This window comes from Anopheles coluzzii, chromosome 2 (genome assembly GCF_943734685.1).
Source record: "Anopheles coluzzii chromosome 2, AcolN3, whole genome shotgun sequence".
In the NCBI taxonomy this organism is placed as follows: Eukaryota; Metazoa; Arthropoda; class Insecta; order Diptera; family Culicidae; genus Anopheles; species Anopheles coluzzii.
This window is the reverse complement of record NC_064670.1, coordinates 111,163,048-111,183,018: the sequence shown is the minus strand read 5'-3', so window position 1 is coordinate 111,183,018 and position 19,971 is coordinate 111,163,048. Positions and strand designations below refer to the sequence as shown.

The 19,971-nt window shown below is 45.9% G+C and overlaps 4 protein-coding genes across 6 annotated transcripts in view; 1 reads left to right on the top strand and 3 right to left on the bottom strand.

The window, feature by feature from the left end:
• Nucleotides 1-467, bottom strand: part of LOC120948923 (mucin-17) — an 87,821-nt gene extending 87,354 nt beyond the window's left edge. Inside the window, exon 1 of one of the 2 annotated variants that reach the window (XM_040365786.2) lies at nucleotides 314-467. The gene's annotated coding sequence lies outside the window, so the exon portion shown is untranslated. The remainder of the gene's footprint in view (nucleotides 1-313) is intronic. The other variant, XM_040365788.2, reaches the window with a different exon arrangement.
• A 1,667-nt stretch (nucleotides 468-2,134) lies between these two features.
• LOC120953651 (uncharacterized) lies at nucleotides 2,135-4,294 on the bottom strand. The gene is made up of 5 exons (XM_040373786.2): nucleotides 4,066-4,294; nucleotides 3,618-3,870; nucleotides 3,448-3,545; nucleotides 3,243-3,368; nucleotides 2,135-3,171 (listed from the first exon to the last, which is right to left on the bottom strand). The coding sequence occupies exons 1-5, from the start codon at nucleotides 4,180-4,182 to the stop codon at nucleotides 2,413-2,415; spliced, it is 1,353 nt and encodes a 450-aa protein (XP_040229720.2). The 5' UTR covers nucleotides 4,183-4,294; the 3' UTR covers nucleotides 2,135-2,412.
• A 670-nt stretch (nucleotides 4,295-4,964) lies between these two features.
• On the bottom strand, nucleotides 4,965-7,428 carry LOC120952275 (sialin-like). 2 transcript variants are annotated; one of them, XM_040371519.2, is made up of 6 exons: nucleotides 7,349-7,428; nucleotides 6,865-7,131; nucleotides 6,626-6,800; nucleotides 6,444-6,563; nucleotides 5,831-6,377; nucleotides 4,965-5,747 (listed from the first exon to the last, which is right to left on the bottom strand). In XM_040371519.2, the coding sequence occupies exons 2-6, from the start codon at nucleotides 6,891-6,893 to the stop codon at nucleotides 5,152-5,154; spliced, it is 1,467 nt and encodes a 488-aa protein (XP_040227453.2). In that variant the 5' UTR covers nucleotides 6,894-7,131; nucleotides 7,349-7,428; the 3' UTR covers nucleotides 4,965-5,151. The 2 variants fall into 2 exon arrangements, with proteins under 2 accessions (XP_040227453.2, XP_040227454.2); XM_040371520.2 differs by lacking the exon at nucleotides 7,349-7,428 and having other exon boundaries at nucleotides 6,865-7,144.
• A 3,786-nt stretch (nucleotides 7,429-11,214) lies between these two features.
• Nucleotides 11,215-16,393, top strand: LOC120949176 (sialin). The gene is made up of 5 exons (XM_040366260.2): nucleotides 11,215-11,846; nucleotides 14,327-14,501; nucleotides 14,680-14,799; nucleotides 14,911-15,457; nucleotides 15,524-16,393. Exons 1-5 carry the CDS (start codon nucleotides 11,818-11,820, stop codon nucleotides 16,123-16,125), a joined length of 1,473 nt encoding a protein of 490 aa, XP_040222194.1. The 5' UTR covers nucleotides 11,215-11,817; the 3' UTR covers nucleotides 16,126-16,393.
• The last annotated feature ends 3,578 nt before the right edge of the window (nucleotides 16,394-19,971 follow it).

Below are 19,971 nucleotides of genomic sequence, written 5' to 3'. Positions count from 1 at the left end.
TTTATCTCGAGGGCACTTGTGTGTGTGTGTTTGTTTTCAACACAAAACCTCTATTTTAATGCTACACAAAAAAAAAACGCAAAGCACAGGGTCTTCACTTTCGTTCACTTGTAAGTTATCACCGATTCCTTCAGTATCTCCCGTAGCGCATTGATGTGTGAGTTTTCTCTTCCACAAAATGCGCGTACACGTCGCGGCATATGCAAACCGTGAGGTCGGTTGGGCTAACCGGTTACCAGAACCGAACCGGAGTCAGCGTTTTTTGCCCCCTTTTCTTCCACTGCTCCTCCCCGTTCGGAGGTTGGTTGCTTACCGCCAAAAACACACGCACACACACACACACACTCACACAGAAACGCACACAAACATACCGAGACACACGGAAGAAACACGGAATAAACCGCGGGACACACCGTACGAACCGCTCGCACGGAACGAAAGAATCGAACTGGAGGTGTCGGTTTGCTTTGCCGGGGTTGCATGTTGCTCGCGCGCACAGTTCGCGACCTGCGGCGGTTCGTGGGGTGCGGGTTTTTTTTCTCGTCCTCTTCTGGCTTCTCTCAGCAACCATTGTAGCGTTGCCAGGGCGATGTAGGAGGGTGAGCTCGCGTCCCGTGTCTCGTGCTAAGGAGGCTGCGTGTGAGAGAGGGTGAAATGTGCAGTCGCTCTCGCTGGCTCGAATGGGGGTTGTCGCTCGGAGAGAGAATGGTCGGGATTTATGTTTTGCGGGAGATGCACGGCTGAACGTAAACATAAAATTAGTGCGGACACGGAGCAGCGTATCGTTTTGGAGATGATGGATTCATGCCGTTCGGCGGTCGTTCGTTTATTTGATTTTATTATTAAAAGAATGGCTAGATAATAAATACGAACTGGTTACTTTGAAGGTATGGGTTGTACTATATTTCTTTGAGTTCTGGTAAGATATGGATTTCGTTAAACTCTATGAAGAATTGTGGACTTGATTGAGAAAATTAAAGAAAAAATTGAAAACTATGGTCGAACATTAAGTGTAAAGTTTTGATAGAACTTTAGTGTCTGTGTTTGATAAGACACTTTACGTGAAGAAATTAATTTGCAATTATTCCAAATATTGTAGTTGTTTTTAAGATACATTATATTAGATAAAACATTATATTACGGCAAGTTAAATTTTTAAAATTAATAAATGGTCTGTTCAACATGTTATTTCCTTTATTACGAAAGAACGATCCTAAATGTTCTAGTTTCTTAACGTTCCAACAGTAAACAAAAAACAATAAAAAAAATATTTGTGAGAGATCAAACTCTGGTCCGACTAGTGTTGGTTGCGATGTAAACTTGTTCGCTCTCTCTCTCTCTCTTCCAGCTGTGCTCAGTTTAGAGCCAACCGCGGGCCTGAAAGGAGAGAATTTTGCGTTCCATCGAGAGAAGCGCGTAATTTTATCTCCGTTGATTTCGTGCGTGAGATGAAGCATGGGGTTAAGCGCGGTTTAAACGTACACGACCAACGCAGGTACAAGTTGAATGTTAGTATGTATCACTCCATAGAATCATAGAAGACTTCGCAAGAAGCATAAATAGACTTGAATGTTTCATAACGATTAAGTGTTTAAAAATTAAAAGGTAAAATATGTTAATTGACCTACACCATGTTCCCACGCACTATATGACATTTTCTATTTATTGGTACCATACTGTTCATTTGAATATCCCTTCGCGATATCTTCTTGGAAAAATCAGCCTTAAACGACTCGTAGCACCTGCTGCAGTGAGTGTGCCGTAACCAACCCGGCCAGTAAGGCACGCCAAAACACACCCAAACGCACCGCGAAAGTGAAACACACGCTGCTGAGAGTTGCTCTATTTGCATACAAATCCGCACGCAAAACGATGCCATTTGTCACACGAATGCGGTTTTGAAAAATGATTTTAACAGTCGGTTTGGAAAATGCACTAAACGTGTTGAAATTAAAAATAAATAGCAACCCATATCTAGCATAATGCTCGGACTGGGGCACGGCCTACCGACCAAAGCGTGCCAACCGAAGGTCGTAAATACTGTACGTCCGTCAAAAGTGTGCCATACAGATTAGGTTGTGGTGGCTGCGTATGGGATTACATCCAAAGTGATGCGTTAAATTAAAGCTACGCATGGTTTCAGGTGGACACAGCCACCGACGGAGTCATGTTGTGATAAATCTGGTTTGTGCTGCAGAAGCATGATGAGCCTCGAATGGTGTAGATGTGTCACCGGATGCCGTCAGGTGAGTTGCACAATCTAATGGGCGGGATGTGTAGCCGACAAAAAGGTACAGCAACACTTAAAATTTGGAGAATCTGGAACTAAAAGCCAACCATCCAAACGCATAAAAGCTAAGTGAAACTAAAGATAAGCGCAGTTAAATGTAACCGCCTCTATCGCGACATTATTCACGGATGACTCGTACGTTCGTCTGCTTCGCGACCACACAGGTGTAGCTTTTCCGGAGCGGTGATGTTGTGCAGTCCACAGTAGGCTTTGAATTTGGTTTGGAGTTCATCATTTTCGCGCTTCAAACGGAACTTTTCCTCCCGCAGCACAATGTTGATCGCTTCCACACGGTTAATTTTGTGAATCAAGTAATCAAACGTACCGTCGTGTGCTTCTGGTTGATGCAGCCGCTTGCCGGCATCCGGTTTCGGCTGGTACCACCTGGCAGCGTACCGTTGATCCTGTTCCGTCTCGTACTGCGTACAGATCAGTGCCATTTTGGCAATTCTTTCACCCCAAGCAAAATGCTCCGCCAGCAGCTTCCTAAGCTGATGCGTGAAGGAACAGATCCATTTGAGGCAGCGCTGATGTTCGTCGTCTAGCTGCTGTTGCTGTTTCTTCAGCAGCAGCACCTTCATCTCCAGCAGTCGCCGATAGTTGTGCCGGGTGCGTAGCTTTCTTCTTGCCCCGATGCGGGCCAGCTTGAGCGTATGCTCAAGCTGTGTCTTCTTGCTCTGCAGTACCGCCATCTCACAGCAGTTCTTGTTGAAGATCTTGTCATCATCTTCGGTGCGCTGGACGAGCCCATGGTAGGCGGCTTGCCGCTCCGGATACAGCACGGTTTGGAAGTAGTCGTCAAGTGTTGCCCGCAGCTGCCGGTAGAGGGCACTCATTTCGGTGAACTTATGATCGCGAATAATTTCGCACTTTTCCACTTGCTGCGAGAGAACGAGAGTGCGTGTGGAAGGGTAAAATTTTGCACTTTTGGCATAACGTATCGATTGCTTACTGCACTTATGTTTTGGTTGTTGGCCGCAAGCAACCACTCACGATCGTTCGATTCGTCTTGTTTCATTTTGGACAACAGTTCCGCAAGTGAAGCATCCAGCAACTCCATCTGGGAGGTGCTGAAGCTCTGAAAGAAAGATAAAGAAAAGCTTATTTTGTGTAATAGTTCACCTCCCCTTGGAGGGATTAACAGACTCGTCCCCTACCTCTTTGCTTTCGACTTCTTCGCGGAACTCTTTCAGAAGCTTTTGGCTCTCGCTTTCGTAATGCTCCAGCACCGTTGCGGTCAGGAAGTCCTTGAGCCCTGTTAAAGTCAATTAAGCGTCAGAAAAGCTTACAACTTACAGCCCTCCAACGCAATGCCCTCTAAACTCACGGATGTAGTAGTCGAGTACGTTCCCCAGCCGGGCCAAACATTTCGTGTGTATCTCCTGAACCTCCTCCTGTGCGCCCACCAACCGACGGATGCATTCATTTTTGCGGTCAAAAACCGTCCCAAAGCATTGCTGCTGCTGGCGTAACTCTTCCACCAGCTGGCCGGACTGCACCTGCGCGCAGAGCGTTTCCCAGTCCGCAAAGAACGCTCGCTCGGTTTGGTCCGAAAAGTCTCGCTCGCGCTTCAGGTGGTCCTATCCTTTTTCATAATTGAATTAATTATGTGTGTGTGTTTTTTGTTGTTGTCGCTGATACCAACAAAAACTTATTCCTCACGGTGAGTGGCAGGTTCGATAATTGAACAAACCGGTCCCGCGGGATGCCGGATCGTAATCAATCCGTCCTTCGCATGCCTTTTCTCTCCCCAAACAAAAGACAGATCCACTTACCCGGTACAGTTGATTTTGTGCTTCCCGTGCAGCGGCCTTCTTGGCGAGCAGCTTTTCCTGCTTTTTGCGTCTCAGTTCCTCCTGCTTGGTATCGATTTCTTGATCTGCGTTATCCATCGCAGGAGCAGGATGTAGGGTAAAGCTAACCGCAGATTGACAGATTTACCAACGGCTCCGGCAGTAGATGCAGATGAGTGTAGGACCATTTCGCAACGCCTACTGCGTGTTGATTGCTTTTTTGTGGGTTGTTTTTTCCTTTGAAATTGAAACATTAACATAAAACATTAATTTATCCTTTCTCCATGCAGCAGGCGTCAGGCGAGTGAGTGTGGAAAGGCTTCTCCTGTTTGAAAGCGAAACGATGAGGTCGATAATTGATGATAAGCATCGAGTGGTTATTAATATCACAAGACAAACTTATTGGAGAAATGCAGGTTGGGAAGAAACACTCAACGAATATATTAGCCAGCTATGTGAACATGGTGCACGGGGGGGGGGGGGGGACAGGTGCGTTTAAAGCCTGATGATGCTTAGTTCCGATGTAATTTTACGAGAGTAATGTGATGAGCGGTTGTGTCATCCATCAGTCTGTGCTGGTCATTGGCGCCCTGCTATAGCGTGATTAGCGGGCGAGATGACCGCCGCGCTCGTCCGGACCGGATGACCGGAAGGTGCAAATGGGGCTTTGGCGGAAGGAAGCCGGGAAATGTGCGCAATTTAGCGTACGCAGCAAAGTGGAGCTATTAGAAGCGTAATTTACCATTTATGCATATTTTTATAACATCGTTATGAGGTGCATAACCTTGTACATATAGGGTGGTTTCTTATGGGTGGGTCGGAAATAAAGCAAACTTTTACGACACGTTGAGCAGTAGCAGGAGAAGCTCGTGATGTAGACATTTGTTTGGCAAAGCATGATTGTGCCGTTTTGATGACGTTTATTGTCTGTGGCTCGACCATTTGACATTTCTTAAGACCAGCTTAAAGATAAGACGCGACTCTGAAATTGGCCCAATTATTTCGTGCCCTACGGAGCGTTTAAATTACTTTTCGCTACATTGCTATCCCGTTTTTTATTTTTTTTTGCTAAGCCTTCTGCTCCATCACCAGCCCCTCGTTCGCGTACCCCTGCCCACCGTCCTGGCGCTGTTTTTCCCGCTCCCTTTCCCGCGCCTCGATCGACCACGGCTGCAGCTCCCCGGACACCCCGAACCAGTAGGTGACGCAACCGATCAGATAGATCCCGGCGGCAATGTAGAACACGGTGCGCCACTCGTTCTCGCTCCCGCTCGCCGTCAGCTGCCCGGACACGATCGGTGTGAGGATGCCGGCCACCGTCGAGAAGGTGTTGGAAATTCCCATCAGCACGCCGGCACTTTTCGGCGACAGGTCGAGATGGTTGACGGCGAACCCGCACCAGGCGAATGCACCGCACCCGACCGCGATCGTGATGCAGGTGAGGGTGGGGGCCGGGCGCAGGATGTAGGCACCGACCAGCATGAACACGGTTTGGGCGAGGAAAGCGCCACAGTTGAAGTACCGGCGGACCTGGGTTGTCGTGAGCCAGCGCCGGATCTGGCAGAGATCGGCCAGATAGCCGGCAACGCTCAGCAGCAGCCCCATCACGAGGTACGGTAGTGCGGAAAGGAATCCGGCCGCCTGCAGCTCAAAGTGCATCGTGTCTGGGAGGGGAATGAAAGTAGTGTAAGGTTATGACAAGCAGGAGAAGAGCAAAATAATCGACACCCCACGAGCGAGCACTCACCTCGCAGGAATGTAGGCAGCTGGGTGAGCAGTGTGTAGAATCCCCAATTTTCCGAAAAGCTCGACACGATCAGCGCCCAGACGGCTTTGGATGTGAGGATGCCGCGCCAGGGATGCTGAACTTTCTCTCCCCCAGCGGCGGAACGCTGCAGCGTGGCCAGTATGAACTCTTTCTCCTTGGTGGTAATGTAGGGATCGGATTCGGGTGACTTTTTAACGATCAGCATCCAAGCGACGAACCACAGGCAGCCGAAGGCACCGAGTATGTAGAACACCCACTCCCAGCCGAGCGTGTCGGCGAGCACACCGCTCAGCAGCATGGATGCGACGGTGCCGGTAAACACGCCCGAGAATGCGATCGTTGCCATGCGCGATCGTTCGCTCGGCGGTGCCCAGTTGGACCAGATGGCGTGTATGCAGGGGAAGGTTACACCCTCGAAGAAGCCTTCGGTGGCACGCACGGCGATCAGCCAACCGAAGCCGGCGTGTGCGGCGAGCGGTGTGAGCAGTGTGAGACCGGCCGTAACACCAACTCCAACGCCAAAGACCTAATGTGATGTCGAGGACATTATTTTTGGATGTATCTTTGGAGATATATTGGTAAAGTAGCTTACATAGTTCCCACCGAGTGCGTTGGAGATGTAACCACCGATAAGCTGCGTAAAGATGTAGCCATAGAAGAAGGAGCTCAGAATGTATCCTTTCGTGGTGGAGTCCCAGTCAAACTCTTGCTCCTGCAAACAGTGATGATCTTAGTACTTCCGAAGCACACTTGGCAGCTCCTCGCTCTACTCACGTATCCGATCGTTCCATTCGGGTACTGTACGGTCCGGTTCTCCGTCATTGCCACTATCGCAACGCTCAAGTTAACCCGCAGCGAGTACACATTGAAGAATCCAAAGAATGCCAAAAACACCAGCACGTAACGTCGCCGTCTCCAAAACATCCACATAGGCGCATTGATCCCATCGCTTCCATACGCCAGGCACAAGATCGATTAGATTATTGCTTTGTTTTGAGGAGCTACAAACTTACCTTAGCTTGCTACTCTCTGTAGCATCCATTCTACAGCTCGTCTAGACGTTCCTCTCGCCGGGAAAACGGGTAAGATGCTTGTGTACCGTCCAATGGAACAGCACGGAATGTAGCTGGCGCAAAGCCCAAAGCATCAGTGAGTGCGCAATCAGATGGAAAGATTGTTTGCAAATAGGTATTAGCGTGCCACAATCAGCTACTTAACCCCCTCACATCGTCTCGTTACGATGACATTGCACTGACGTCTGGCACATCTCGGAGCATTACCTGGCCAGTGCGAGGGAAGATAGAGTTTCGTGCTGATAATACGCATATTGAGTGGTCGTTATCGTGAGAGGTTTGCATGTGAGAAAGTGTCCGGTACATCGTTAGCACTGGAATGGAATTGTGACTTTCCTATAAATAGGCCTGTTTCATCAAGGGTTAACAGCAGGAGCGCCATCTAATCACGATGTGAGAACAGATAAATTGGGGAATTCAATACCTGTTGGTCGGACAAAACTTTCTTGATAGGTGATAATGGACAATCAAAGATTATTTGCTTCGTTTTGCCGGTGAAAATTGATGATAATAAACGTGTACTGCTGGGAAGTTGCGCACTGCACCGATAATTTTTCTCAATTGATAGCCCACAAGCTTGAAAAGATTACGCAAACAGTGTGTGTGTGTGTATGTGTGCTACCGAAGACGAAAACGGAAGGAGACGGTAAGACTAACAGCTCGCTCTGAGGGTGACGAGTTGCCTGCCTTATTAACATGCGACCATCGCATCGTAACCGGAAAAACTCACCCCAACAACTTCATTAACGTGTCAAGGAAGCAGCGAAGATCGGCGCAGAACTTGGCCACTGCCTGCTCGGGTTAGTTTGCTACGCTGAATGTTTAAACCCCATTTATGGGCATGATTAGTTAATCCAAGCGCAAATTCAACCCTCTTTGCGGGTTGTCTCGTGGTGCTACCGTGTGAGCTTTTATAGGAGGTATACCAAATACCCGTCCAGTTGATTGGAACGAAGGCACATACCCTTCTTGATGTGTGCACCAACCGACACAGGTAGTACATGGACCCCCCGAGTCCGTCTGTCAAGTGAAAAACAAACTCCAAGCTGTCATTAATGGGTAGGTTTAAATAAAACAAGCACCGCCGTCAATGAAACTTGTCGACGGCAGTGCGTAACCGAGACCCCGCGGGAGAGTTGACGAGGATATCGAGGCATCACAACGAGAGGAGTGAGCGGAAGAAGATGAGGAAGAAGAAAAAAACTACTCCCAATTCTATGCTGCAGGTGATGAATCTGTCAGCTTGTTGGTTTTACCTGCCTGGTGGAGCGTTTTTTTTTTGCTACTTCTCCCCCGTCCGACATGACGTGAACGCGATGTAACGCGAAAGCGGAACAAAAACATAAGCAAACACACGTGATCTTTAGCGTGATTAAACAGGTTCCCTAGTCCGGTTTGTAGCCCTGTGGGTTTGATCTGGTGGGTTGTTTCTTTTGCTCTCCGTATTTAATTTAATTTCACCTTCTGTCGCTGCGAACGGTCCAGTGCAGTGCAGCAAAGGTAAGAAAGTAAAAGTGTCGTCTGATTGCTGTTAAATGGACGATGGAGTGAAGTGAAGAGTGATAACAACGGTAGTGTAGAGTTAGAGTAGATGAACTTGAAGTGACTGTCGGTGTGTGAAGCTTTCTGAGGAGTATATGAGAAAGGTATTGAAATCTTGCGTTATAAATGTCATCAATAGAATAATTGAGCTCAATCAAGAAACACGCATCATTGATGACTGGTGAGATTTGTCCATCTATTTTAAGTAATGTAATTAGTGATTGTTGTAAATTCCAAATCATTTATAAAAAATTGTCAACAATGTGTAAATTACTGTCCAACCGTTCAATGGGAAGATGCATAGCCTAACAATACATTCAAAGATTGTTTGGTTTGATTCTTCCACCAAAATAGGCGAGTAGGCGTTATAGAGCTTAAGGCTGCTGATTCAATAAATGTTTTGTTTAGTATTTTACTATTAAATTATTAACAATGTTTAAATTAGTTTTTTTTCGCCAATTCTGAATTAAGTAACTTATCGATCAAAGTATTTTTAACCACTAACATCTTTAATTTCAACGTACTAAAGAATGTGGCTTTTAATTGTATGCATATCAGCAAAACTTCACATTGCATACCTTTAGGCGCAAAGGTTGTGCGAGAACACTTTTACCATCGTTGAGTGAAATAGCTGTATTTGAGAAGCCAATGAGGCCAATAGACGTTAATAAATGATAAAAAAGGTTTATTTATACCTGTCTCGTTGTACTCTCCATATCATACGCCAATTTAACTATGAAGTAGTTGGCGAAAAAAGTAAAACATTCTTTTCCGTTTCTTGAGTACCCAACCAATGGGTCTGATTCCTTTGCTTACATCATTTGTGGTAGTTGTACAAAAACGAAAAAAACATGTTTTTTACGTGATTGAGCAAATTGTTTGAGTTATTTTGTGTTGATTGTAATGAATGTAATGACTAACAACAATCGTTCTAAAAATGTATCTCAAGCACATCTAACATTACTAATGCTCCTAGGTGGATGCAACGTGTTAGATTTCTCATGTTTACTAGACGAACGGCACCTTTTTCATATCGTTTCAATGCAATTGACATCGGTTTTCCCCAGAGTCATGTACAGTTTGATGAGTTAATGCCCTACCGCACTCACAAACATTGCGCATTGAATGATCATGCTATATCAGGACAAACCTCCCCCAAAACGTATACCGAACTGATTGCAGATTGATTCGATTCCAGTTTAAACTCAATAAATAATGCAGTATCATAATGTATCGCAGCCATGCCGCCCCGTATGCTTCATTCACATCTGCTCATCCATTATTTGAATAGCAAAAGCTCTCCAGTCGTAAGGACCACCGAGTACACTCCCCCAAACACGACCAGATAGCAGTATCTGCGCAAGACATCACGGGTTGAGTTTAAATGCCTCCCACAGCTCACTGGCCCCAAGTTGCTACGCATACGCATACGCTTACCTTATAGCGGCTTATCAAAACAAAAACAAAGAAATTATTACCACAAACGGTTGTCAATTCCGGCGACCGGCTGATGAGGATGATGATGGGCAATAACAATGGGGAATCGTAAAGATAAATGTCTGCCGGTGGTGCTGCGCCATGTGCTTAGACGTTTACAGCCCCCTCCCCGAACCAGTGTGGCGTGATATAAGCTGTTGCTGTTGGTAGACGGCAAGGGATAACTGTAGCTCGATTTTTTTTGTCCATCACTGTTGTCCGCAGTGTAAACAAAATGTGGAATGTGATCTTTTACGTACCTCATCCGTAATGATATCGCTTAGAGGTCATCGCATTGTGGGTTGTGAGTAATATAAAATGCACCGTATGACTTTTCGCATTGCAATTTGCTCAACAAACTGCCTTTCTCACCTCCTAAATTACATTCATGAAGCAAATCGTGGGACGAACACAGTCAATGAGTGTCAAACGCGATAACACGTTGCGCGATCTGCCGCAAAGATCGTTACCGATTGCCAGCCTTCATCATCGTGTCCATTATGTTCACCTTCAAACAAAATTAGACAACCAATGGAACCAATTTTGGAAACGCAGCCAGACGGCTTGGAATCTGTGTAAACACTGCTCTCACTGTTTTTTGTGTGAGTTCTGTGGCTCGGAGTTGCTCGTGTGGAAATGAAACTGGCTCAAAAAGGTGGCTCCGCATACCACGGTTGCTAATAGTAACCGAGATGTGTTTGCCATGGGGCGTGAGGTATTAATTTTGAACGCTACTCGTTGCGTCTCGTCAATAATCGGGTACTCCCATGGCTCTTGGTCGTATCTTACAGTGCCGGACATTAGTTGTGTGCACAGTCACACACACACGGGGGAAGATTGGGAAGTATGCGAATTATGAGCGTGTGTGATACGGCTGTAATCTTCATCGCCCGTCGTCGTCGGCCTATGAAGAGAAGAAGGTCCTATCCAACGATCCTATTGCGACGAAGATATCTCCATTTACGACTGTCGTCCCATGAACATACTGTGCGAAGAAGCAGGGAGAAGCAGGAGCAATCTCAAGAGAGCAACTGATGAAACACGATAAGCCGAACCGCGTTCGGTTTCGAGAGGAGGGAACGGCAGGCAAACGTATGGCAAAACTGCTCCCGCAAAAGCACAACCGAAGCAGTTGTTCTGAAGTAGCTGGGGGAGATGGGCTGGGAGTGGGCGCTTCAATTTGATGATAATGACACCTACAATTCACCGATGCGAAACACGGCGCACAGCGCGTACCGAACCGGGGCCGAACCGTCCGATATAGTGCGCGAGGCCTCGCGGCTCAATCGCTCGGTGTGCGGTTCCATCGCCGTCAGTTGCTGGGACGTGGTCAACTGGAACGGGTGCGTTATTCTCAGACGTGCTCGAACGTACCGGACTGCCAAACCAACCCGATCGGGGAGCCCAGTGACCGGACAGCACCTCGTGTGGGGCAGGGTGTGCTTAATCCAACTTTCGCAAAACACTCACACACACATTGGAGGTGGGGTAAACCAGTTCTGCATTGACGTGTTGGTTCGTGTGTTTGTACCCCCATTTTTTGTGTTGGTTCGTTGTTTGTGATTGTTTCGTTCGCGAAGAAACTGGACCGTGTCCCGGACCGGGTTTGTGTGTGCATGTGTGCATGGTTACCAGTCCGTACCCGGAGGTGAACAGTTGGGGTCGTGTCCCGAGCGGCCACAGCTGGATGGAATTAGTGTGTTAGTGTAGTAAGCTGTAAAAGTATTTTCGCTTGTGATTAAACTCATTGAAGCAGAAGATCCCAACGATTGCTGTTACCAGTGTCCGAGTGGTGCGGAAAGCATAAATTACTTAGCAGACGGCAATCCTGAGGTGACAATAGACGTTCCCTCTGGTGACAATCTTAAGGACATCATGGAGACAAAGCCAGACAGTAAAGTCGAGTAAGTCCAATCCGCACGTTTTAAGACCATCTTCATCATGTCCCTTCGTTTTATTGTCCAAAGAAAGTGTCCAAAGACCTCCATTAGAGGGAAATAAAGCTCCAACGTACTCCGCTTACAGAGCTTAACGGGTCGCTTGGTAACTTGAAAGTGAAAGGAATGCTCCGCAACCGGGCCAGGAACCTGTTGGAATGCCAGATAAACGCATGCAAAGGCTTGGCGCTTTCAGCTAGCCAGCTTCCGCCATTCCATGTGGACTGGGAGATTTTGCCTAAGGTCGTTCGGTTTCTGCTTGCCCCTCCCACATCCTACACACATACGTGAACGGATACCGTTAGAAGGGGAACCACTTTCGATTTCATTCTATTCCCTCATCAATCCCAATTGATCGTTTTGTTGCCCTGCCTGATCGCTGCGCTGCTACGGGCCACGCGTCATGTTTTCAGTGGGTCAAGTTCAAGCTTTGAAGAGGATTACCTCGTTGCGTGGAGGTGAAGATGCACAGGGTCATCGCAAGCAGCCGCGCGCTGTCGCAACCATAGCAACCGCCGTGCGTTGCATCGTCCCGCGGTGAGATGGTTTGAAGGCCGACGCAATAAAAACGCGCTGTCGTTGCTGGGTTGCTGGGAATTAAAGGGCTTTTGAATGCAAGCGTAACGATAAAAAGGCAAGGTGGGAGAGCACTCTTGCAGGGTGGTGTGAGGCACGAAGAGGAAGGAAAACGTGCCTGGAAGAAAATTGCTGCTGATTGAGTTAGCTAATGTTGGTGGGTGTTTGCGCTTTCGCGGGCATCTGTTTGTGTGTTTGTCAATTAATTTGTGTACGGTTGGTATGGGAGGTAGCTGGGTGATTGGGTCGCTAAGTGGGAAGTGATTTTGGGTAGTTAAACATTTGCTACATTGAGATGTTTCGGTTGATGTAGATGTAGATGGAGCGATGTTATCTTATGATTTGAACAATGGTTGCGTTGTTCAATGCTCCCACGGAATCGCTGGATGAATCTCAGTCGATTGTGAATTTATTCAAATAAATTAACAACAGGAATCAGTTTTATTTAGTTTTGTGTGCATTAATAAGTACTTTTTTTCAAATGAGCTTTATGTGCTTAATATCAAAATTATCTAAAATTATCAATCAAATACAAAAATGAGATTACTTATAATGTAATTATTTCCTAGATAATATGCTATAACTGGTAGACCCTTCTATCATATAAATAGCTTATCATAATTCAATGTTACTTCCGTTCCAGCGATAACATGCGCCCCTCTCCATCGAAACGAGATAGCGCGGGGATTGATACATTTAAACAGCTTAAAGCTTGTCAACAAACCAATCAACTTTATAAATTATGAGCAGCAGTTTCACTTGAATTGGCAATGAAAATTTCACTCCATTATAAGCGATAGGCAGTGTGTAAAGGCTTACCCGAGATTACTACCTGGCGCGTGGTATCTGTCCCGATAAGCTTATGTACAAGTGTAGTAGGAAACCTTTTATCAAATGTTTTCCTCCAAGTACTCCCTCCCGCATCGCTCGCATTTGATTTGTTGATAATACTTTTCAGATTATTTTTTTCAAAATTCCATTCTGCGTCATCTCAATCAATGTGGGTTGTCAATGTGACATGTGCCAGGGCCTCCTGATGGTGAGGCAGCCGTATGAGGATGGAGAGGGTAGGGTCGTGGGGGACATTTGCTTTCGCTTCAGTTGCACGATAAGTGCACCTTCATGCTGGGTAATGAGTTGCAAATAGATCGCAACTACACCGGGCTGCCATTTGGAGAGAAGTTTGCATTTTATGCACGCCATGGAGCAGTTTCACGGAGCAACAGGAGGAATGGCTCGGCTAGCAAAGAATGGGGTTGAATAATAAAACAAAATTCGATGCACAATTTGTATTCTTAAGATGTGTTTAGCAAACTGAAATGACCGGTTTGTCAGTTTGCAGGTAGTAAATTCCATTGAATTTCCATTGAATGCCATGGTTTTAAACTTTTGATAATGTAACGCTGTTAACAAAATATAAAAAAGGAATATAATTAAAAAAGAAGATAATTAAATTTTCTTGTAGATATAAAGTTTTATCTTGTTTTTGGAAAACTTAAACTTAAGTTTATTCTTCTTGTGTACTTATACAGATGTGTGTTATACAGATATTCATTGAAATGTTTCATTTAAATTCGAGATAACCGGCATAAAAACCATTACATCTCTATCTGTACGCTCAAATGATTTCAAATGTATCCTCTTAAAGCAAATCCGCAAAACAAACTTGACTCACCACCGCAAACGATGCTCACTTGCATTGAGATTTATGAGTGTGAAGTTCATCCATTGGTGCACTTCTATTTTTACTCAGTCCGGAATTCCTAGCTGAAGATGGTTATTCATCAACCCGTCAATCCTAAAACACTCCGACCATCCCGTACCCACCGATCATCATTTGCTTTTTATTGCTTTACTTTACTCTACCACAGCGATGGCATCGACGCTCCGTTGTGGATGTTTTGGAAGCGACGGCGCTACATTGTGGTGTTTATGGCGTTCCTGGGCTTCTTCAACGTCTACTCGCTGCGGGTCAACCTGAGCGTAGCCATCGTTGCGATGACGGAGAACCGGACCGTACACTACGAAAACGGCACCGTCGGATACGTAAGCATCATCCCGACGAAACCAAGCTGGAGGAGAAACTTTTCTTTATCGTCCTTTGCCGTAATGATTGCGCGCATGGTCTCGTCTCGTCGTCCTACGGCGTGCACGAGGCAAAGGACAAACAACGTGCGTGGTTGTCCCTTTTATCTAACCTTCAGTCCCCGTTTTGCAATTGCAGGAGCAATACTTTGATTGGAGCTCGAGTCTGCAAGGTTACGTGTTGAGTTCGTTCTTTTACGGCTACATCCTGACGCCCTTCCTGGGTGGCTTCATCTCGAACCGATTCGGGGGCAATTATGTAAGTATTTTTTATATGGCGCAAGCGTCTCAAGAAGTTTGTTTTTGTGTGGACAGCACGAAACTAATTAAAAACATTATACTGATTGCGGTGAACATTTTTCTACGACAGGTGTTTGGAGTTGGCATTGGTACGACTGCCGTCCTGACGCTGTTGACACCGCTGGCCGCCAAGGCGGGAGTGGCCGTCCTGCTGGCGGTGCGCATTGTGGAAGGCATCTTTGAGGGTGTGACCTTCCCGTGCATTCATGCCGTGTGGTCACGGTGGGCTCCACCGACCGAACGGTCCCGTATGGCGTCGATTGCGTTCGCCGGCAACTACGCGGGCACGGTCGTAGCGATGCCGATGAGCGGAATTCTCGCAAACGCCTGGGGCTGGGAGAGTGTGTTCTACGTGTTTGGTGTGATTGGATGCATCTGGTTCGTGGCATGGATGTTCTTCGTCAAGACATCGCCCGAGGTGGACAAGTGGATCAGCCAGCGGGAGAAGGAGTTCATACTGGAGTCGCTGGGACGTACCGAGGGCGAACAACAGAAGATCAAGCATCCGTGGAAGGGCATCCTGACGTCGGTGGCCGTATGGGCATTGGTTGTGTCGCACTTCTCGGAGAACTGGGGCTTTTACACGCTGCTCACCCAGCTGCCAACGTTTTTGAAAGGTAGGAATCCAGTGTTATCGACTAGGATTTGCGATGGATTAAGAACTCTTATTCTATATATTCCAGATGCCATGCACTTTGAGCTGGAGAAGACGGGCTTCGTCTCGGCCGTACCGTATCTGGTGATGGGCATCCTCCTGTTCGTGTCCGGTTACCTTGCCGATTGGTGTCAGGTGAAGGGCTACCTCACCACTACGCAAGTCCGTCGCTACTTCAACTGTGGCGCCTTCCTAGCCCAAACGGTGTTCATGATCGTGGGTGCGTTCATCCTCGAGCCGGGGCCAACGATCACCTGCATTACCATTGCCGTTGGGTTGGGTGCATTTGCGTGGTCCGGATTTGCGGTGAACCATCTCGATCTGTCCCCGAAGAGTGCGGGCGTACTGATGGGCATCTCGAACACGTTTGCAACGATCCCCGGTATCGTGAGTCCCATCATCACCGGCTACATTACGTCGAACAAGAGCGACGAGGAGTGGAAGACGGTATTCTACATCGCTGCCGGCATCTATCTGGTTGGGTGCGTTATCTACTGGTTCGGTGTTTCGGGTGAGCTGCAACCGTGGTCGATTGAGGCGCAGGAACGGCGGGAGCAGGAAAAGCAGCAACCGAAAGCGATTGAAAGCCTGGCGTACACGAACAAAGTGAGCATGGAGGATGAGATGTAGGAGAGGAGGGAGGAAGAAGCTGGGAGCTGTTTGCAAATCGGGAGCCAAGATGAACCATATTAGGATGTAATAGATGTACTCAAATGCGGCCGGTATCTGGCTGGAAACTCCACTGTTTGGGAAGGGCGTTGCAAATGGGCTTAAGTGTATGTGTCTAGGATGGTGCAGATCGATAACGAAGCACGTTTGCCGAGCAAAGCTTACCTGTGTTTTATGATGTATTTCAATAAAGTATAATAAATTGTTTATAATAAGAACCAACACCAGATACATCGATTTTTGGTATTTTACGTGCATGCTGAGAAACTTGTGGAGAAGCTTGTCTGCAATATTGCGAGCAAATTGTTGTATGCAGTATTGCTTGCATGCAATAAAAGTTTATTTTTAAGCAGGGATCGTCATATCATATTGAAAACGATTATATGTTATATGACTACAAATTATGTTTTTCTTTAAGAAAAAAAATGAATCGTAAGAGATAGTACACAAATAATGAAAAAATCTAAAAGTTTAAAATATGTGTTTTTTCGTTATCAGTAATTAGTTCTTTCGCTACCTGTGATTGATCGCTACCTGTGATGATTTTTTGTTGTAAGAGTTTGAAATTTAAAATTTTGAATCTCTTTTTACCAGAGTTTCCTGTATTCTATGCATAGTATGTATGAAACGAAATAATTTGGATACAGAGAGTTTTAAAAATGTATTCAGACAGCATTATTTATCGTTGTTCAATTTAATTGGCTACGATGTAAAAATTAAATTCAACAAAACAATAAATTTAAAATATATACCCTACAAGCATTTTATGTTAGGTCATTGGAGATTTAGCCATTATTGATTTATTATGTTTGTTTTATGACTTTTAGATTATATGATAGTTATAGCTTTGATTTGTGATCGTTCAATGCATGCCCCATTTTTAAGTAATTTTTGCCTTCCTTGTGTAAACTGGCACTACATATTTCATACTTTTTGGCAAAATTTGCATCCCATTGTAAAATAAAATCTTTGCTAATAATTAATAATAATGCCTTATTGATCCTGATGCTTGATTTAGTCATGTTGTTGTTGGGCTTCACCAATGTATCGATGAAATTAGTGTACTTCAGAACTCCAAGAAATGTCCTTCGGTCCCGCTAAATATAAATCTTTTTTTTTATTTAATTAAATAAATCATCTTTTCTTTCTTTCTTTCGCTTCAAAACCCGTTTTGGGCCAAAGCCTGCCTGTATTACTTGTGGGCTTGGCTTTCAGTGACTAATTGATTTCCCCCCATAGCAGGATACTCAGTTCTACGTATGGTGGCGCGGTTCATTTGGGGCTTGAACCCATGGCGGGCTTGTTTTTAAGTCGTACAAGTTGACCACTGTACCACGAGATTGCCTTAACAAATAATACCGAAGAATAGTCATTCATAAATCAAACTAGTATCACACACGTCCGCAAATAAACCAAACCATCATATTATGCATCACATTGCAAAGTTCATGTTTACCATCAAAGTTTGATCTTTATTGTGTTTTGCTGTCCCCCCACATTCTTCGCAATGACGAAAGGCTCCAAATAAACTACAAAACTTCATATTTATTACGCAACACACCGTGAAACATGAAGCAAACATCATCGGCGTCCCACACCGACCGAGGGGGCCCGGGAATCAAAACGCGCAACGGTGACCGTTGTAGTTCGATTGTTGTTTACCATCCCATTCCATTGCGATGAAGACGCAACGTGGTAAACAAACCGATCCATCCCGCACACCCATACGTCCCATACCTCCCCTGCTGTGCAAAACCGATGACGACAGAGCGATCGAGACGTCCGAACGATCATCGAAACAAACACATCTGGTTCGCATTTGAGTTTTTTTCGCGAGAGGCAGAAGCAAACGCGCTTATGTGGCAAAATGGACCGGACGTTCGGTGCTTGTCGGTGTGGGTGTGCTGCTACTGAGATTGGTCAGTTTCATTTGATCAACCGTGCGGGGTGTGTGTATGTGTGTGTGTGTGTGCGCGTTTAGCTGACTCATACGCGAATGGTTGGCACAAGCGGTAGCGTTGGAGGCGTGCGCATTGTTTCTTTTTTGCACAAAATGATCTTTGTTTGGTTCGACACCGTTCGTCGGCTGTGGGTTTTGGTTGATGGTAACGTGCCGGAAGGGGGGGGGGGGGGAGGGGTACTTACACCGTGGGACGCTTGAAGCGCTTGAATGAGTTACTTGCGTTATGAGCCAAGAATAGAACAATCGGTAGCGTTCCTAATATATCATCCATAGGAAACACATGCTGCGAAGGAGTTTTGGTCTTTCTAGAGCATGTCTTTCAATGGTATGCCGGCAGGATGTGTAATGTTTTCACACATGGCTTTAGAATAGAGGGAAAAAATAACAAAAGCCGCACATATACGAGAGCTAAATTGATACAAAAAAAGAAGACACAAGAAGTCATAAATAGAGCAGTAAGCGAAGTGAAAGCATAATTTGCCTATCGCGCCACCACACACATCACAACCGAGACGGAAGTCATCGGTACAACAAACAAACATTCTTACCACCCGATTAGTGTTTTTCAGCGGAAATTTGTTGGTTCACGCTTTGGTGGTTCCGCGGGCGCAAATTATTGCGCCTCTAATCTGTGGCGACACACAAACAAGAAGTGGTTGAAAATAAAAAATAAAATAAAAACTCAAAGGGTGAACCACGAAAACAGCACTGACTCGAGACAAACATTCACCCAACATAGCGGAGAAAGCGTGAGTGAGTATGGGGGGTATGGGGCTTTGCTTTCGCCACGAGAACGATGTCAAGGATGAATGAAAGTGCGTAAAAGCGTGTAACCGGCTTCCTTCTTTGAGTGCTCGTGGTAGAACGCAATTTATGAGCATTTAATTCGGTGAACAGTGCTACCAATTGGAATGCAACTGTACAAGGCCAGTGATGTGCCTGGGGATGGATGGTGTGGAAGATAAATTATTCGCTTAAATGGAGGATTTAATTTTATTACATTCATTTTAACGGTGAACAACCTGTTCATGGTCAAGGTTTGACTTTATGTTGCTGTGAAGATCGGTAATTTCAAATAATTTTTATCAACTTAAAAACGATTATCAATTTAATTTAGTTTATTTGCATATGTTTCAAAACTCTTCACGAGATAATGTGACTAATTTCAAAACCGGTTTAATATTGCACGACATCAACACCCATGACATGAGCGCTCAAGAATGCGGTCTCATAAACAGATCCATCTCCTTCTTCTCTTTTCCGACTTTCCAACTTTCACCCACCTCCCCCTCCAAAGCCGGGATGCCAGAATCTGGGTAAGAAAACACCCCCAAAAAACAAATACGAAACGCGGGCAGGCCATCAAACTTGGTCGCCATGAAAAACACCATTCGTCTTCCATTTCATCTAGATTAATTGACACTCACAATGCGAAGGTTTGCCAAGGCTGGTGCCGGTGAGTTTGTTGCCACGCTTGTTCGCACGTTCGGTAGCAACAGGTTGAAGGAGAAAAAGGTGTCCCTGGTATCCTCTCTCCGTTTGGTTTAGTCCTTCCTGACACATTCGTGTGCTGGAGTATCCACCACGCGTAAACAATCCCATCTCACGGTGGGTGGAAGCACATTCCTGAACCGGTGGAGACAGTAATTTATAACCGTGCTAGCGCCACCCTGCCCGAAAGCAGCGAAAGTGCTTTGGCCTGCCGAGGGTTAGCCGTGATGTAAACAAAACTAATAACCACACACACACACACACACACACACATGTGGTGTGCATGGCTCCCGTTTCTAATTTATGGGTCTGTAATGGTGAAGCGAGGTTTTTTTTGTTGGTTATTGCGGGAG

Bases quoted from the DNA above. Each gene is read 5' to 3' on its own strand.
- LOC120953651 (XM_040373786.2), bottom strand. From the start codon at position 4,182: ATGGATAACGCAGATCAAGAAATCGATACCAAGCAGGAGGAACTGAGA. The intron at 3,546-3,617 runs GTGAGTTTAGAG...TGACTTTAACAG, and splicing joins CGTACTCGACTACTACATCC to GGCTCAAGGACTTCCTGACC. The intron at 3,172-3,242 runs GTAAGCAATCGA...GTTCTCTCGCAG, and splicing joins ACAACCAAAACATAAGTGCA to CAAGTGGAAAAGTGCGAAAT.
- LOC120949176 (XM_040366260.2), top strand. From the start codon at position 11,818: ATGGAGACAAAGCCAGACAGTAAAGTCGA. The intron at 14,502-14,679 runs GTAAGCATCATC...TTGCAATTGCAG, and splicing joins AAAACGGCACCGTCGGATAC to GAGCAATACTTTGATTGGAG. The intron at 14,800-14,910 runs GTAAGTATTTTT...TTTCTACGACAG, and splicing joins ACCGATTCGGGGGCAATTAT to GTGTTTGGAGTTGGCATTGG.
- LOC120952275 (XM_040371519.2), bottom strand. From the start codon at position 6,893: ATGGATGCTACAGAGAGTAGCAAGCTAAG. The intron at 6,564-6,625 runs GTGAGTAGAGCG...CACTGTTTGCAG, and splicing joins CGAATGGAACGATCGGATAC to GAGCAAGAGTTTGACTGGGA. The intron at 5,748-5,830 runs GTGAGTGCTCGC...TTCCCCTCCCAG, and splicing joins GCTGCCTACATTCCTGCGAG to ACACGATGCACTTTGAGCTG.